Source organism: Oryzias latipes, chromosome 16, assembly GCF_053564925.1.
Source record: "Oryzias latipes strain Hd-rR chromosome 16, Olatipes_Hd-rR_3.1".
Classification (NCBI taxonomy): domain Eukaryota; kingdom Metazoa; phylum Chordata; class Actinopteri; order Beloniformes; family Adrianichthyidae; genus Oryzias; species Oryzias latipes.
Window position 1 is genome coordinate 8,034,365 of NC_136252.1, and position 18,642 is coordinate 8,053,006.

Below are 18,642 nucleotides of genomic sequence, written 5' to 3' on the forward strand. Positions count from 1 at the left end.
ACATGTGGACCTGCATATAAACTGGCGTTATGCAATGCTCTGGATTTGCCCCCTCTAAAGTGGTTTCTCCCCTGTTTGCCAGGGAATGCTGCTGGGTAGAAAGAATCCCCAAACAAACCTGTCCTCACACTGACCTGAATGTTAAGCAGTGAAAAATAAAAACAACAGAAAGCTCCTCAAAGAAACAGAAGCCAGAAACGAAACGAGAAAACCTATAAGCTATTCTGAAATAATCACATCCACAAAAACATAAACAGAAATTCTTCTTTTCCTTTAAAAAAAACACCCTTTAAATAAAAAAAAGAAAAAAAAGAACATTACTTATCCGTGGGTTCTCCATCATATGTCATGTAGCACAATAGTATCAAAGGGGTGGAGAAATATAGAAAGATATCCCATTCTGGTCAAACAATAATACATATAAAAAATGTGTTCATTTCACCTTTATTTCCTTTTTACAGAGACACATTTCTTACTTCAATCAAAACTTCCTCTACCTTTGAGTTATGAACTAAAAGTAAAAAGTGTAGGAAAATCAAAGCTGTTGTTGAAATTACAAACATGTATTTATTACTATAAAATGCAGCACTTTGACATGTGAAAATTGAGGAGATTTTTGCCAAATATTCCATAGTGTGAGTGCTGCCAGTCCATACAGTGTGTGGGCAGATCATCATGACCGGTTTAAATAGCAGGACTGCTCGCTGTGAGGAACCATCCCTCTGAAATGTAATAAAACACCTTTACGTTGCATTATTTTTCAATAAATCATTATTCCTCATGTCATTCTAAAATGTAGATAAGACAATGAAAGGGCCTACAACACACTTTTTAAAAGCCTCTTCTTAGGACTGATTACTTCATTCCAGATCGTTTTGTGATACACAAATAACAGGACATGTGAAAAAAACTCTGCTAATGGTCCCATTTTCTGTCATTGAAGTTGATGGGGCCAGGTTCAATTCCCAGCACAGCCTGCCGTCTGCACGATGCCCGACTGCACCGTGTGTGTCCCGATAACATCTCTGCAGACTGGCCTGTTGCCAGCCATGGGCAAACTCAGCCCCGTCGTTTGATGTCAAGGGTTGGCTCCAGACAGACCAAGCATTGTGTCTCAAACAATGAACCCCAGACCCACTGAACCATAAATATGTCCCTATGGGGGCGTTTCCCTCAGTTTCTGCACAGGAGACACCCATAGTCAGGAAGCCTGACCCAACTTATCTAACTTTAGCAACTTTGCAGCCTGAGGTGCTGCTGACTTAGCACCCATCAAGTTTAGTCTCTTTATCTAATGCAGGATGAAAGCTGGTGGGATGTGGAGCATGGCTCAAGTCCGGGGTGGAGGTCTTCAAATCCAGGATATTTAACAAACAAACATGTACTCTACTTGCAATGGCCTGCTTACTTTTCTCAATAGGTTTAAAGGTTGTCATATGGACTTGTTTTGTTTTTTGTCAAGTTGAAGACATTTCACCTCTTATCCAAAAGGCTTTGTCAATTCTGAAACTTTCAGAATTAACATTTCAAACAAGTCCAGATGACAACCTTTAAACCTACTACTGTGATGGAATCTACCTGGATGAATGAGAGTCTTCATAGACATGCTTACTTTTCTCAAAATGAAGTAATTTCAATGTCATTTCTGTCATGTAACAACTTAGTAGGGTTCATTTTTACAGAAACCTGTCCAGGTTGAGCCTAGAATCAGGTGAGCAGAGGAAGCTCAAGGTAAAAACTCATCTTAATTACTAATGAATCACAGAAGAGATGCATTTAAAGATTGGTAAAAGTTCCCTGAAAGTCATAAAAGCTAAATTAAAATGGTAAAATTTAAACTACCTCGTAGAAGACATACTCACAATAAGTTAGGGATAGTGTTTATTTCACGAGTGCTTTTCCTATTTGGTCTGAATTTTAATTAAATACTGTTACGATTAGTGCAGGGTAGCAGTATTGCCGCATTTTAGGTATTTAATGAGTGGTCGGTTGGTTTTTCGATGTCTCAGTGTCCTGTTTAGTCCTGACACCTTGTTGATATTTTTGAGTCCTATGCTTGTGGTGAGTTTTTGTGTCATTAAACATTTCGGTTCTCCAACTATTTGGATTCAAGTCCTCCCTGCTCCTGGGTTACTTCTTGCCTCAAGCTTTAACAAATACGTAAAAGTTACCTTTTAGTATTACTAATAATGAATAAGAAGAAATTAATAGTAAAGATAGGCCCAAATAACAAACATCAACCATGTCAGTGTTTCCACCATTTGCTGCAGTGACAGCGTGACAGCAGTGTCTCCTGCCCCTCACCAGGCTCATGTTGCTTTACTGAGGTATCCCGGTTTTCCACAAGTGATACATGCAATTCTCCCAGGTCACTTGGGGGAACCATCATCCAGTCTCTGCTTCAGCTGGTCCTAGACGTGCTCTGTGGGGTTCAGGTCAGAGGTCATTGCTGGCCAAACCATGTGAGCCACTCCCACATCCTGAAGTTCGGCCGTGACAATTCTTGCACCACGTGGTGGAGCATGATCATCCATGAACAGAAGGTTGGTGGTGTGCTGGTGGAATTGGAGGACGATGATGGTTTTGTGATATCTCTGAGGAAAGAACCTGCAGTGACTGGACCATCAACAATAACCAAATGGGTTTTATGTTGACCAGTGATGCCTGTCCAAATTGTTGCATCTCCTCCACCAAAGCTAACCTTGGGCACCAAGTTGACCTCGACGTATCGCTCACCTCGTCTTCTCCAGCAACGCTGACGACCATCATTTCTATGCAAGGTGACCCGACACTCATCAAAGAACAGGGTGGTAGACCATTGCTGCATTGTCCAGGTCACATTATTCTGTGTCTACTGTAAAGTGGACACCTGCAACAGTCGTCTTTCATTCCAGTCAAAGCGGTGGTCTTGGTTGTGAATGGTTTGTCTGGAAACCCTAGTCTCCCTCACATCTGGGAAACAGGCCTGGAGCCTGCAGTGTGGCGTTTGCTAAACCATGTCTGAGGGCAGAGGTCCTTACTGGTCATGGTTGTGATCTGTCGCTAACTCTGACAGTAGTTCTGGACCTTGAAGCAAGTCTGCTGATGACACTTTCAGACAAGTTCACCTGTGACATCTGACTGCCCACTACCAACCTGAAGCTGCGCTGTGGATAGATGGTGCTGCTCGTCCGGTAAGCGGCGTGGTGTGTTTATGGCTGTTTGAATGATGATCTTGGTGTGACTTACTGGCAAAATCAGGTTTTTATACCCAAAGAATGTTGACATTGATACCACATTGGAAATGTTTTTCTTTTAAAATGTTTGGTTTGGGCTCCAATAAGTTAGACACACTGAACACAGTGAGACAAGAATGTGGGAAACACTAAATTAGGTGTCTGTCACCACAATACCATAACCACCCTATCCCCAAAATTTGTGCAGTGAAACAAATGACATCCACTGAGGTTTTCACAATATCCCTAACTTACTGTGAGTGGTGTATCTTGGTTATAAGCAGTTTCTGCAGAAAGATGCACACAGAGCTTCTGCAAAGAGCAAAGAGCAAAAAGTCACCATAGTATGAGAAAAAGATTCCTCACTTGCGCAATATGAAAAGGGATGCAAGAAAAAAAACCCTACTGACAAAACACACAAAGAAAAACAATCAACCTTCCCAAAAAAATAAAATTAACCATGTAAAAGACAGAAACACAAAGTAGAGCCTAACCTAATAATTAAACCTTAACATCAAAGGACCACTCTGATCATTTTTTGATCTACTTTCATTTGTTATGCCGTTTTTGGCTAAAATCTAAAAACTTTTGTTGTTTTCCAGGACATAGTTTGAGAGTGGCAGGAGTTCATCAGAAATTCCCGTCTGAGTTGTGTGGGGGATCACTGGGGTGGAGCAACCCCGCTCCCCTACTATCCCCATTGTGGAGCGGGGCCATGAGCTTGTGGCCCACCCATTGTATTTACTATGTCACAAACAGCCACCTTTTTCAAACAGGGTTTTTTTTGCTCCCGAATCACGATGATTTGAATAAAGAAATACTCAAAACTGCAACTTTGAGCTTAATTTTCTTAAAATATGTCCTCCAGCATTAGAAATATGCCACAGGAACATGTTAAAAACACAATAAATACAAATTTCTCCAGAGCAGGACTTCAGAGCATTATTGACGTGAATCAAACTTGGTGAGCAACAATTGTAAAAAAAATAAAAAAAATATTTAAATAAGATAAGAAATAAAAGTCAAAGAGGGTAGACTTTCCAAACAAAATCTGTCAGGGTTGTGAAAGAATTAGAGATTGTCATAGGTTAAAAACTGAGGATAGATGGCACCTTTCCATTTTTTCTAAACATGAACTGCTCTGGCATGTTCTAATTGGCTGGACACACTTGTTCCAGGTAATCGGCCGTAAGTTATGCAGACACTCCAGCCCTGGAAGTTCTGTCATCTGCTCACGAACGAGGCTCAACGCGACGCTGCAGAGCCCGCGGCGGCCAGCAGAGGCCGCTGTTGGGTTCGTCGGCGCGTGAGAGAGAGGCCTTCCGGTTCCTCTCCAGCAGATCAGCTGACTCTGATGCTGCTGTCAGGAGACCTCACGATCAACTCTGAATGGCAGCTATGAAAATTATCAAGCCGTAAAACATTAAAGACACACATTTCGACACGTAACGCCCACGCCTTTGATATACGGGTGAGTGAAAGCGTTCGTGACGACCGACCGCCAGCTTTGTTGTTGTTGTCAGAGGAACTAGCTTAGGGGGCTAGCGTTAGCTAATCCCTGCTGGATGCTGCTTGACCTCAACCATCTTTTGCGGCTGTTGCTGTGTTTTTTTCTGAGGTGGTTCAGGATTTATTACGGCTTTGTAGCGTCCCTTGACTGTGATGAAATAGGCTGTATAACTGTAATAGACATTTAAAGGGGATCAAAAGGCTGCTTTAATCATGTCACCCAAAGTTCTGAACAGACATGGACACATTATTATCGCAGAACCACAAATATAGCTATAGCCTCGCCGTTAAGACACACGGTTCTGTGGATGACTAGGAGCGGGTCATCTAGAAGTGGCACCATCATCAACATAATCCATGTTTCCTTCAGGAAGTTTCTAGCTGCTCCACTTCTGCAAACATGACAGAGTTTTGGCTGATTTCCGCCCCGGGGGAGAAGACCTGCCAGCAGACGTGGGACAAAATGATGGCAGCCACCACACGGACCAACAACCTCTCCGTCAACCACAAGTTCAGCATCCCAGATCTGAAGGTACGTTTCCCGTTTCGCCACAGCCCTCACCTGTGGATCCGCCGTCAAGCTCGATCAGCTGGTCCGTCTGGAGAGCACTGTCTGCGCAGACCGGCCGCCTGCATGTTGAAGATGACAGTTTATCCAGCAAACCGCCCAGCTCCACGGCTCGATGACTCTGTGCAGAGGCTGCAGCCACCCCGCTGACCCGGCCTCCATGCCAGTCTGTCAAGTCATCGTGGAACAGTTAGCCATGCATGAACAGGTCTGAACAAAAAGGCGCCATCCTAAACCTACAAAGGCCCCTGGACGTCACTGTAGGCTGCCTGAGCCTCAGATGTTGCCAGTTAAAAAGAGACTCACTGATCCTACTTCAAAATTACATAAATCTCTGGACTTGCTGGCCATTAGTGGGAAAAATGACTTTTTGTTGTTTGTTTTTTGTCCCCAAACAGGTTGGAACTCTTGATGTCCTGGTTGGGCTTTCAGACGAGTTGGCCAAATTAGATTCCTTCGTTGAAAGGTATGGAACTTGGCTTTTCTGATTTCTGGAAGTTCATAGAAATCTTCCATGTTCTGGTCAGCATCTGTGATGGAGCCAGCTCTCTAACCTCTAATCCCTCCTGACCGTGCCACGACGAGGAATTTCACAGGGAGAGTCTGGTGGGCGCCGCTTTCTGAACGTGTCCACTTACAGTTGGGCGGGACGTTGGCCGCTCTTTCTTTAGTCCTATTTATGCAGCATGACTTAGATGGTGTTGTTGAGGAAATACTGACACACAGCTTTGCTCCTCTTCCTCTGCGGACATTCCCACCACTGTGGGAAAGAAAGAACAACTTTAACACGTTTGTGTGTCTGGACTCTGGCATCTGTCTAGTTTTATTTGGGGAGAGGGCAAAAAGTAAAAAAAAAAAACGGATTAAAAATGTCCTGAAACAATGTGTCAGATTGATTTAACACAATAAAAGAGGAACATTTGTTGTGAAACGACAAACTCTTTGTCTTGGCTTCACACTGAAGTCCTGCTTTGATGTGTCAGGAAAAACTGTTGAACTCTCTGTCATCTTCTGGTCTGGCCCGAAAATGACTGCATTAGGAGTGTGTGAATCCTTCTGATGTTGTGTTCTATTTGGAGGTGAGGAGCTGCAGAAGGGCCAGTGCAGCCTGCAGCCGCTGTGTGTGTGTGTGTGTGTGTGTGTGTGTGTGTGTGTGTGTGTGTGTGTGTGTGTGTGCAGCCTGCGGTGGCGTGACTTGACCTGCTGTCTCTTGACTGTTGACAGTGTGGTGAAGAAGGTGGCTCAGTACATGGCCGATGTGCTGGAGGACAGCAGAGACAAAGTGCAGGAGAACCTGCTGGCCAACGGAGGTCAGTTTGACACTCTGTGACCCAGGGTAGTTCAAGTAAATGGAAATAAAAGGTTTATGAATGAAATAATGGACCTGCGAAACACGGAAATGTGTTTTTTATAGAATTTAAAGGCTTTTCTTTGTTTTAAGTGTTTCCAAACAAATCTAAAGTAGTAGAGAGTTCAGCGTTCTTCTCCGAGACTTTAGCAGCTGCAGGAACGTTCTTATGTAGTGAACAGATTTCCTGCAGAGATGTTTAAAAAAAAAACTCAGAGTGGTTTATTATTAAAATAAGTTTAAAGCTCTCATGCTGTTCATAGTCAAAAGACTCTTAAAGTATAAAATTGCATCACAAAATCTAACTGCAAGTAAATTTGCTGCAGCAGGAGGATCCTGTTTGACACTGGATGTATTTTATTTTGAAAAGAACACGTAAATGCTGCTGTCAAAAATAGTAGAAGTTAAAATTGTTATACATAGAAAATGCAGCACTGTTTTAATTCAGTTATTGGAAAGATGTCAAAGCTGTGGTTCATAACTGAAGGGTTCCATAAATACACACATGTGAACATCCGACACACCCAACTGAATTCCTACACAATTCAGATTTCTATTCAAAAATATTGACAGATGTATCACTGCTTGTTTTATATATGTACATAGTTATAAATAATCATTTATTGGTTCTTAAACTGCTTTATATTAGCTTTAAGTGTGAAGTGGTTGTGCTCCACACATAGATACACATAATTGTTTGTGTTTGTGCGTGCCTTGTAGAATACATTTACTTTTTCCCCTTGAAATTATATCTATATATGAAATTACTTTTGCATTAAATTGTTTTCTGCTTTGACTATTATTAGTACTTTGTAGTATTCTTCCAAAATTACAAAGTTTGAGTTCAGATTATTTGCAATATTTAGGAATTGTGAACAAAGGGGAATCAATCAATCAATCAAACTTCATTTATAAATAAAAATGAACCTGAATGTACCGGATCAACGCCTTACTCGTGTTGTTTTCTGCCTGCAGTTGATCTTATCACCTACATCACAAGATTTCAATGGGACATGGCCAAATATCCAATCAAACAGTCACTCAAAAACATCTCTGAAATTATCTCTAAGGTGAGAAACAAATGATTAGATTTGTCTTCATTAAGTTTTCTTTTGTTTATTTAGGTTTAGCCTTATTTTGGTTTTAGCCAGATATTTCCTGTTCTATCATTTACCTGCTTTTTCATGTTTTTCACAGCAAGTCACCCAGATTGACAACGATTTGAAGGCCAGAGCTTCAGCCTATAACAACCTGAAAGGAAACCTGCAGAACTTGGAGCGGAAGAACGCGTAGGTGCTGCAGTCTGGCCAGATGTGTTTGCATATTTGTGTTGTTGTAACACCGATGTGCCACCAGGGGGAGCCTGCTGACCAGGAGCCTGGCCGACATAGTCAAGAAGGAGAACTTTGTTCTGGACTCGGAGTACCTGATCACTCTGCTGGTGGTGGTCCCGAAGTGAGCTCGCAGAATCCCGACCTGATTTAGTCTGAGATGGTTACACAAAGCTGCTGTACGTCGGTGACTTGCATCACGCCGTTCTGTCATTTTAGGACGTCGTACTCAGACTGGCAGAAAACGTATGAAACTCTGGCTGAGATGGTGGTGCCTCGATCCTCAAAGTGAGTCAGTGAATGGAGCCGTTTTTCTACCAAAGCACTGATTTTAATCCTCACCGGTGCTTCTATTTCTCCCCACAGATGAGTTTTGAAAGTATATTTTTTTCTTAGCTAACTTCTTTGCAGAACTAAAAAGGATTATTTGTGTGTTTAGTTTGCTGTATGAGGACAATGACAGCGGGCTCTTCAGTGTCACTCTCTTCAGGAAAGCCATCGATGACTTCAAACACAAAGCCAGGGAGAACAAGTGAGAGTTCAACCGTCACACAAAACGTCTGCTGAAGGTCTCAGAAGTCCAGAAACAAATCTGCTTCATCTGACTCTAGAATCCTCCCGTGTACATTCACGGAAAGTACCAGACACAGGAAAGTGTCTGATATAGATGTCAGGCATTCAAAGCTTGGATTTTTTCTTACATCTTTCCATTGACTCTGCAGAATTTGTTGCCTCTTTAAAATTGATCAGGTCAAAGACGAACTACATTGAATCTGCTTTTCTATCACGTCAAAGAAGGCTAAGACATCCGCGCTTCAGACGCTGTAGAGGAAAGCTGAGACATTTCTGCACCAAGAGCCGGTGTGTGTGTTTGTGGCTGAATGGAGGAGATCTGTTCCCTCACAGGTTCACAGTGAGAGACTTTCAGTACAACGAGGAGGAGATGAAGGCAGACAAGGAGGAGATGACGCGGCTCTCCACCGACAAGAAGAAGCAGTTTGTAAGTGGAGGGAGCAAAGGGGAAGTTTCACAATCGCCTTCAGATTTAAAGCGGTGCAGTCATGTGTTCTTTGCTTCCTGCATCATGCTTCTGTCACATCCTCTGGAGCTCCATTCTGATTTGGTCAGGAACGTTGCTTTAGATCCTTAGGATGACTCTGACGGATCCTGGAAGTCAGTTTTCTAGAACACTTTCTGTGTTCAGGAAGATGCATTTTAAGAAAATGTATCCAGTGTTCCCTCGGTATATCGCGGCTCATCGTTCTCAGTGTTGCTATTGTGCAGATTTTCTTTGTGCAGCTTCACCTGCTTTTTTTCCCCCAGTGCTTTATGTTCTGCATCCTGATTGGGTATAGACCTTGTCAATCCATCTCCTCTGTGCCGTGTCTCCTGTCCAGAATGTGTTCAGCTTGCCAGATTGTCATAATTCTCTTTATTTTCGTTCTTTAATCCTGGACGTATTTTTCTATGAAGGTTTGAACTTTAACAGTTTAAACCAGAGAGAAACGTGTGAAAATGTTCATGTCTGTCTGAGAAAAGTGGAAAAAGTTTGTAGTAAGGAGTTTTACAAACTTAAAACATCTAGAGTCCCACTTCCTAGATTCTACCTCCTGTGTTTTTTTTTTAGAACGTAACGCCCTGGATAAACGAAGGAACACTGTACATTAAATCAGGCTTTCTGTGCAAAACATTCCTACAGAGAAAGCATTATTCTTATTCCAAATTATACTTGAGACTTTTCTCATGGCTGCAATTATATTAGAGTAGACAAATTAGAATGTAAATGAACGGATCCTTTTATGGAGGACTGTTTTGTAAAAAACCTAAAAAGCTTCTTTTAATCCTGGAGAACTCAATCAATTTTGGCCACTGTTGCTTTAAATAAATAATAAAAGGCTTATTTTTTTTTGTTTTATGTGTTTATTGTGAATCCTTTGGCCTTTGTTAATTTTTGCTCCTCAATACAAACAAAAAAATGAATCCAGCTAACTTTAAAAACCCAGAAGAAAATTGTTCTTCTGTTCTCCAGGGTTAAAAAAAAAAGGAATAGTTGAAGCAATTGGGTTGTGAAGCCCAAACCACTCAGCCTTTTCTGTAAGCTAAAAGTTTTTCCACTTGAAAGCTTCTTTTGAATCAGATCAGCTGTCATTTTAGGAGAACTGACAGTTGATGATGAGGTCCATGCTCCTCCTCTCTGCAGGGTCCCCTCGTTCGGTGGCTCAAAGTGAACTTCAGTGAAGCCTTCATTGCGTGGATTCACATCAAAGCATTGCGGGTGTTTGTGGAATCGGTTCTGAGGTATTTATCCGTTCACCTGCACAGCTGTAGTCCAGTATGACTTGCTACTTTTTTTTTAGGAAACTGATCAATCTTCCAATGTCAAAGTTTATGATTTGGCTTTCTTTCTTTTAAATCCGTGGTCCCAAACCCCCGGGTTGTGGGACATTCGGTTCCCGGGCCGAAGATGAAAAAAACACGACATACATGTTACATGCAATTTTATATCTAATCTGATTCTGAAGGAAGTTTTATTTTGGAAAACTACTGGATTCTCTCCACCGCATTCACTAGTGGGTCACGTGTAGAAAATACATCCTCTACTTTCTTAAAGCGGCTCCGTCCACTAAGTTAAAACCCCCAAACTAGCAAAGTAAACAAAAAACAAACATTTTTGGAAAGTTTCTTTTCGCAGAAAGGATCCAGAGAGAAAACAGAAGAAGAGCCTGGACTTCAAAATAAAAGAGATCTGCATACAACAGAAAAAAACCCAAAAGTCTTTACTCTAAATACAGATTTATTGGGTAATTGTTTCCACAGACCATAATAATAACGCAGACTGTTCATTAACCGCCTGTTTAATGTTACCAGGATGCTGCTAATAAAGTTTTAATGGCCATTTTCCGGGCTTGGGACAGGCACAAGCACACTAGTTATGCACTGCCTCCTGAACACAGAGGATGATCCACCATATAATAAACTCAATTCATGCAAACAAATGACATTAAATGTACTTTTTAGTAGTAGTAGTTTAGTTCGACTCTTCTTTTAAAATCCAGAACACTTTTAACCGACCATCATGGCTTTTCCTAGAGGATATTCCACGTTTTCCATCAGTATTTCACTTACAACCTGTGAGATGAAATGAAAACACTGTCTCCCTTTCTGCTGCTGCCCTGGGCTCTTCTCCTCCAGATACGGACTGCCGGTGAACTTCCAGGCGATGCTCCTGCAGCCAAACAAGAAGACGATGAAGAAGCTGAGGGAGGTGCTGAACGACCTGTACAAACACCTGGACAGCAGCGCAGCAGCGATCATGGATGTGAGTGCTTCACTGCACTCCAAACAACACTTAAATGAGAGGATTTTACAGGGAATTGGATTAAGAGGAATCTGCTTCTAATCCTAAAACAGCAATTATTAAAACACTCTGTGGAGAATGTCTCTAATATATTTCCTAAAATATGGGAAACATTTAAAATGAAACACCAGGAGATTCTTGTAGTTGAGTTCATCCTGAGGTGGGATGGGATTGTTCAGTCAGCGGGAATCACTGAATGTGAGTGTAGAGGTTTCTTCATAAAACTTTCATCTTCATTAAATCTTCTTGTTTCGTTCGTTTTAATCCTGAACCCAGAGATGAAAGTTTAATGAAAAAAACTCTACATTAAGTAAAACAACTGAATTTATTCTAAATGAACAAGCTGAACAAAATAAACATTTCTGAAAAGTTCTTTTTTCCAGAAGATCAAAAGGAAATGTTAAAAATTGAAACACAAGAAGAGACTGGAAAAGGTCGGTACTATGGGACATCACTGATTGGAGGATGTATTTGAACACATGAGATAATCAATGTTTATATTTGGTACAGTAGCCTTTGTTTGTGACTCCACAGCTCAAACGTTTCCTGTAGTTTTTCACCAGGTTAGCACAAACTGCAGGAGGGATTTTGGCCCATTCCTCCACACAGATCTTCTCTAGATCAGTCAGGTTTCTGGGCTGTCTCTAAGAAACAGAATGAGCTTCGTCCAAAGATGTTCTTTTTTTTTTTAACTTGCCCTGTCCAACAGCTGAGCAAACAGATGAGAGCTGAAGGCCTCTTGTGTTGGACAGATTTTACTTTAACAACAGGGGTTATGAATCTTCTGACAAACCAGAGGTATGTCTGAATAAACCCCTTTTGTAATCGAGGCCAAACTTTATTCATTTTAATCATATTTGAAAATCTTTTGTGTTGGACGGAAAAGAAAAGGAGGGACGAAGAGAGAGGGATATTAGAGAGGGGGGGATAGGAGGGTGATTATAGGAGGGGGGGGTAAAACCATGTAGCAGCATAAAGTAACAAGTTGCTGGATGGTTATAATCATTACAGTGAGGTTCAGATGTAATACACGTCTATAAGGCTGGGGCCTGTCCACACATACACTCAAACACATACCTGATGGCTCCAAAAATATTAACATGTCAACATGTACACAATACAAATAATGTTCACACACGCATACTTATGCCTTCAAACCAACTAGTGTGAAATATTTCATTCAATCACGCAAACTATTAGTGCAAAGGTGAGCCTGTGACACCTGTGCTCAAGTTATTGTATATGTTATTCTTAAATGGATGATGGAATGTAAAAAGAAGGAAGGAGCGTGCCCAGTCATCCCCACACCAAGACCCCCACCATAGCAGCAGCGGTAGCTAGAAAACCCCCAATACCCACATAGTAGCAGAAAGAGAACAACCGCCCCCCGGGCAATCCCATTCGCCACCCAGGCCAGGGCCTGCAGGACTTTGGACAGCTCTTTGGTCTTGGCCATGTTAGTAGTTGGAGTCTTACTGGTTGTATGCCGTGGACAGGTGTCTTGATGCAGCTGACCACCTCAAACAGGTGCTTCTAGTTTAGGATAATAAAGGTGGACTATTTAAAGGTGGACTAACAGGTCTTTGAGGGTCAGAATTCAAGCTGAAATATAGGGGTTCAAATACTTATTTGCATACAGTAGCGTAAAAATAAACCATTAAAAAAAATCATTCAATGTAATTTTCAGACTTTTTTCAAATATTATGTGCCTCACATGTACCTAAGAAAATGCCAGACCCCACCATGATTTCTAAGTGGGAGAATTTGCAAAGGAACAGGGTGCTAAAATATTTATGTGCCTCATTGTTTGTGCTCAACAGTTCCTAATCGTTCTCCCACAAATATCTGAAGTGTTTTTTTTTCCTCCTCAGACTGCCATGGACATCCCAGGCCTGAACCTGAGCCAGCAGGAGTATTATCCCTACGTCTACTACAAGATCGACTGCAACCTGCTGGATTTCAAAGTGTAAACTCTGGCTGACCGTGGCGTTTTTCCCTCCTCCCCTCCTGCTTCTGTGGCGTCCATCAGCCCTTTCCTCACCCAACCGCTGCATGTTCATTCCTCGTGGTGAAAAGGCTCATCATCAAGCTTCCACCACTTTTCCAACCAAACATCACTGAAATGTTTTTGTTTACAGTCTTTGCTCTTTTGATGTGAAATGAAACAAAAGAATCATAATAATGAGATGTATATTTGCTGTCATTCTGCGTGTGTGTTCATAGCTTTGCTTGTGTTGCTGTTGACATGATGGGATACTGGTGCTCAGAGAACATGCTTCTGGGAGCACTGGGGACCACCGCCTGTGTTGTAAAGCAGAGGATCTTGTTTGAGTGTTCGTTCTGTGTATTTGCTGTTCAACAGATCTATATGTGAATACTGTGTAAAACCCCTAAATGAATAAATATGATTTAAATAAAGACGAAGCTGTGGCTTTTCTCTGATGTCATGCTAGAATCCGTCAGGTTTGTGCCTCAGCGCTTGCCGTGGAAATGGTGGAGAGCCCCGTGAGTGTGGTGCAGAGCTGTAGGTAGATTCTAGGAGAACTCAACTTTTGTCAGATATTACCTACAGCACCAGAATTTCTTCACTTTAAAGACAACTGCGTGACTTTCTAGCTTGGTTGCATCTTTCGTTTGTCAGGTTCTCGAAGAAAAATCCAAAATGAACCATTGAAAGCAAGCGAGTGATCCGCATCAGGCCCCCAAACTGGATTAGAACCAGCAGCTGCTCACTGTAAAGCACTAGTACCCATCAGACACTTGTATTCTCCGCTTTTTAGGGGTAAATTAAAGAATCATTTGGATCCAAACTCCCAATATGTCATACATTCGTTGGAAGATGTGATTATTATTAATGAACTTTAACTACTGTGTCTGCTGACTCTGAGCTTCTCAACTTTGTCTTTGCAGAATTTCAATTTTAACATGGTTATGGTTTTGCCACTTTCACCGTACCTTTCATTTATTTTGTTGGTTATGTTTTGTGTCTGTTTTTGGCTTTTTGGTAATTTTCTTTCTTTAGTTAATTGTGGATTTTTGCAGGCCTTCACATTATGGGGGGCGGTTACATCATTCAGGGGGCCCCGACTTGCCCAGGCCTATATCCGGCCATGCACATAAAGGTTTTGTGCTGTAATCAGACTTTTGTTTGGTCTGAATGAATATAATTCACTGTCTGATCTGGATCAGACAGTGAAGTTGAAGCTAAAAAGAGGATCAAAAACTTTCTGATTCTGCATTATGGACTTCTAGTGTGTTGAAATCCTCCTCCTGAGTGAATGTGAGGGAGCTTAATATATGCAGTCAAAACCTCCGTGAGGACCCAGATGGACTGAGGCCTGCAGGCTGCAGGAGGAGGAGGAGGAGGAGGTATAGAAGAACAGATCATGTGATGAAGGAGGAGAAGCTGAGGCTCTCACTGCGCAGACTCGGATCATCAGAGCCGGACTGACGCCTCAGCCTGACCTGGTGGAGCAGCCCCGCCAGGAGTGCAGCAGCATCGATGCCCCCGCGCCTCCTCCTCCTCTCGGGCCTGGAGCTGCTCTCATCTTCGCTCCTCCTGCGCTGAGAGAATGAAAGGATGGCGGAGCGGCGACCGACGGAGGCTGCCGCCGCGCGCCGGGAGGAGCAGCATCAGCATCCGCGGAGCGGCATGAGCTCCGCGGAGGAGGACCTGCCTTTGGAGGAGATTCTGCAGCTGTACAGCCAGCCCATCAACGAGGAGCAGGCATGGGCGGTGTGCTACCAGTGCTGCCGGACGCTGGCGACGGGACACCCGGACCGGAGGAGCGCGGCGGCCACCGGAGCCTCACCGGCGGCAGCTCCGCGCAGGATTTCAGGACCGCGGGATGTTCGGATCCAGAGGGACGGGTCTGTGAGGATGGACTACCAGGACTGTGAAGGTACGACACTGATCCAAAGCATCGCAGCTGAGTCCATCACCAGGACCTTATGGTGTTCTTTGGTAAAAAGGCCCAAAATCAACCGAAATGGAGGAGGAGAGCTTAAAAATCCTCTGTTATGGTTTATGGAGAATTACTGCGGTAATTGGGACTATTCAGGCAGCCAGAGTAAGCTCCTATTTAGGCTTTTTAAAATGTTGGTGCTCCAATCTAGATTGGTGGGTTTCAGTGCTTCAGTCCATCCACATGAGCTGCTGACAGGTAAACAAAGGAATGCCCCCCACTCCATCCCTGCTGGTGTCACCCCCGTCACCTCTCTGTCTGAATTCCCCTGTTTTCCTCCATCATCTGCTGCCACGTGGGCTCTCACCATGTGATCTGATCTGTTTGCCCCTTTGCCACCTCAGATCAGATCTGGGTGCTCCTTGGCTCAGCTGTTCAGAGCGTGTGACTACAGAATCCCCCCTGTACCTCTGGAGCCTCCTGCGGGGGCCTCACACAGCCGAAACCCCCAATGATTAGATGTGCTGCCTCATAATTGCCTCTTGATTCAAAGAGAAGCTTCTTCAATACGGTGTTTTTCTGTGGGGAAGCATTGGTTTCATTTGGAGCACAGCGGGTGGATTTTCTTGATGAGATGGTCTTTTCATTAAGGGCTGAAAGGAATCAAGCAGAAAAGATGGCTCTGGTGTGCAGCGTCCCTCCTGCCTCATTCTGCTGGTGTGTCTCTGAACCCAGACACTCAAACCAAAGGCTTGTTTCTATCAGCCTCATTGAACAATCTAAATTCATGCTCTATTATTTCTCTTTGGAATGGTTTACTTGATGGATTTGGGGTGTGTGCAATACTGCTGAGCCCGTTTTATTGCCTCGCTTTAAACAGCTGCCCCACGAGCTTTGTCTCATTAACCCAAAGGGGTAAATCTGAGCCTGACAGACGCAGCAGATGAGGTCTGATGCTGATTCTGGATGTGAGCAGCATCTTTGAGCTGCATGAATGGGCTATTTTTAGAGTCAAGGATGAGACCACTGGAGGAGGGGGAGTCTGGTCTTTCATTGCTTTGCATAGGAATTGTCACTTTGTATAATTATAGACATGACTAATGCATATCCAGTAAGTAGATGCAGTACAACTTCATGGTTTTGGTGTCTTCCCTCTGTCCTTCATGATACAGATAAGTGCCACTTCAGGAAGGTTGATTATCTGCAGCTTAGCTCCACGTCTAGAGCCATCAGAGACCTCTAATATCTTTACATTAGTGATTGTTCTGTGCCTTTATGAAAGCTTAGGTTTCACTGAAACCACATATCAACCCCACATCAGTTTATTCAATTTAACTATGAACTAATCCATACAAAAGCAATTAGGCAGAAGCTGCAAGACAACATTTTTAAGGCTTGTAAATGTTTTGATTTCAGATAACTGGAAAACTACAGTTAAACCTTCTTGTGTGTTGATTACATTTAGCTCATTCACGATTCTTTATATTTTATTTTTTATATGTTGACATTACAGCTTTCTAAATCCCTCACTTGAAGATACCTATAGATAAACTATTTGATCTCATCTTCAACTTTGTATTTATTTGTGACTTTAAACTGAAAACAATGATTTCTTTTTATTTCCAATAAATTACATTTGAATAACCTAAATGTAGGATGCTGAAAGTATGACTAACTCTTTTTAGTCATCTGTTGCCATGCAACCCTTCGGTTTAGCAAGAAGTCAAAAGTTCATTTTAACAGCAAAGTAATCTATTTATCAACTTTAAAATCAGAGTTGAACATCACTCTAGGCTATATTAGCAAGGTTTTTATAAGTTTAGAGCCCCATAGGGAAAAATCTAATCATCTAAAAACATTGGACCTACCAACAATATAATTCATATTTTATCTTTGTTCAGTCTATAAAACTAAGTTCCATCCAGATCCAAAGATCTTTGGATTGGTCCAGTAAGAGTTGAACAGACCTTTAACCCTTGTGCTATCCTATGACCCCTTACATTGACGTGTTCTCCCTACCATGACAAAGGTGGATAAAGGTGGAAAGATTTCATGTAATCCATGGACACCAGTGAAGATCACAAATCATTGAAGAAAAAAGGTTCAGAGCACTGTCTAGTGGGTCTAGATGACCCAACTCCCAATGTTAAAGTGGCTAGGATAGCACAAGGGTTACAGAATAAGAGATTGGTGTATCATCTGCATAAATAGTCAGTTTGAAAAAAAGACCTCATCTGCAGCATTTAAACACCACTCCAGTGAAAATGGGGTTTTAGTGTTGTTAACACGTTCTTGTAATTTTTTTCTGATGATGGAGGACAGATATATAAAGAAAATTCAGCTTATGATTGTGTTTCTGAGAATTTCTTTTCCCTAATCCGAGCGCAGCAACCGGAAGGGAAAGGGGGGTCGGGGTTAATGGTCCGGCCCACAATTTTCTAATGAACTCCTGCCACTCTGCAGAAATTATGCCCTAGAAAACAACACAGGTTTTCTTTGTTTTTAGCTAAAAATGGCGTAATCATATTTAAAAGACTACTGGGAACACTCTGAAAATAGATCAAAAGTAGTTTAGAGTGGGGCTAAAATAGATCCCTGAGGCACCCCTCAACCAGATTTAGATGCAGCTGAGTGGAGTGGCCGGAAATCAGTTCAGGACTCCGTAATGTATCATTGGCAGCTGACAGATGATGATCTGGCATATTTAGCAAGGGGTCATTCGTCATGTTCAGAGAGGAATTTGACTCTTTTCCTTCCAGTGCAAGAACAGATGAAACACTAGCAAACAATTAAAGTGTTTTGGTAAGTATTGTAAGTTGTTAAGAAATTGACAACATTTGAAAATGTATCCTGAAAATAAGTGCAAATGAAATCATCTACAGGCCCTGTTTTCACCAAAATCCACATCCATCCCGAAGAATTTCTGTGACTGTTGACGATTCATATTCAATTAAATCCCTTCATTGAGAAACCTTCCCCATGAATTATTTTTCAACAAGATGTTTTTGGTGAAGGTGGTATTTTTGATTTGACTGCAGCGTTCAGAAATGAGGCCGCTTACCCCACAGCAGCATGTCATTTAAATCTGCTGAGGCTGAGGTCATGCTGATGCTGCTGGGATGTTGCTCTGCTGCGTCGTCCAGGATAAAACCTCTCATTGTCAAAGGGGGTCATCTGTTAGCCTCCTGTCTGCTCATAAAGTAAAAGCTGGGCCGACTTGGCCTGGAGAAATATTTAAAAAGTGTCTGAACTTTGAAGGGAGAACATTCATGCTTCCTGAAGAAAGTATTAACTTCAATGGTCACATGAACTTCAAACTGATGAAACGATCAAAACCCAAACAGAGCTTTTATTCAAACTAAATTTCACTAGAAGAAGTAATACATGAAGACCGGCTGTATAGATTCG

At 42.3% G+C, this 18,642-nt stretch overlaps 2 protein-coding genes across 4 annotated transcripts in view; both read left to right on the forward strand.

Moving 5' to 3' along the window:
- Positions 1–4,513: 4,513 nt before the first annotated feature.
- On the forward strand, positions 4,514–13,747 carry atp6v1c1a (ATPase H+ transporting V1 subunit C1a). Of its 2 annotated transcripts, none has more exons than XM_004077629.5 (13): positions 4,514–4,686; positions 5,095–5,256; positions 5,691–5,758; positions 6,517–6,602; positions 7,616–7,710; positions 7,838–7,929; positions 7,997–8,095; positions 8,191–8,259; positions 8,411–8,503; positions 8,878–8,971; positions 10,172–10,269; positions 11,164–11,290; positions 13,201–13,747. In XM_004077629.5, exons 2-13 carry the CDS (start codon positions 5,125–5,127, stop codon positions 13,297–13,299), a joined length of 1,152 nt encoding a protein of 383 aa, XP_004077677.1. In that variant the 5' UTR covers positions 4,514–4,686; positions 5,095–5,124; the 3' UTR covers positions 13,300–13,747. The 2 variants fall into 2 exon arrangements, with proteins under 2 accessions (XP_004077677.1, XP_020565609.1); XM_020709950.3 differs by having other exon boundaries at positions 4,522–4,686; positions 5,099–5,256.
- A 1,007-nt stretch (positions 13,748–14,754) lies between these two features.
- Positions 14,755–18,642, forward strand: part of spire1b (spire-type actin nucleation factor 1b) — a 47,308-nt gene continuing 43,420 nt past the window's right edge. For both annotated transcript variants that reach the window (XM_023964198.2, XM_023964199.2), the window contains exon 1: positions 14,755–15,231. In XM_023964198.2, coding sequence (XP_023819966.1) covers positions 14,910–15,231 — 322 coding nt within the window. In that variant the 5' untranslated portion in view covers positions 14,755–14,909. The remainder of the gene's footprint in view (positions 15,232–18,642) is intronic.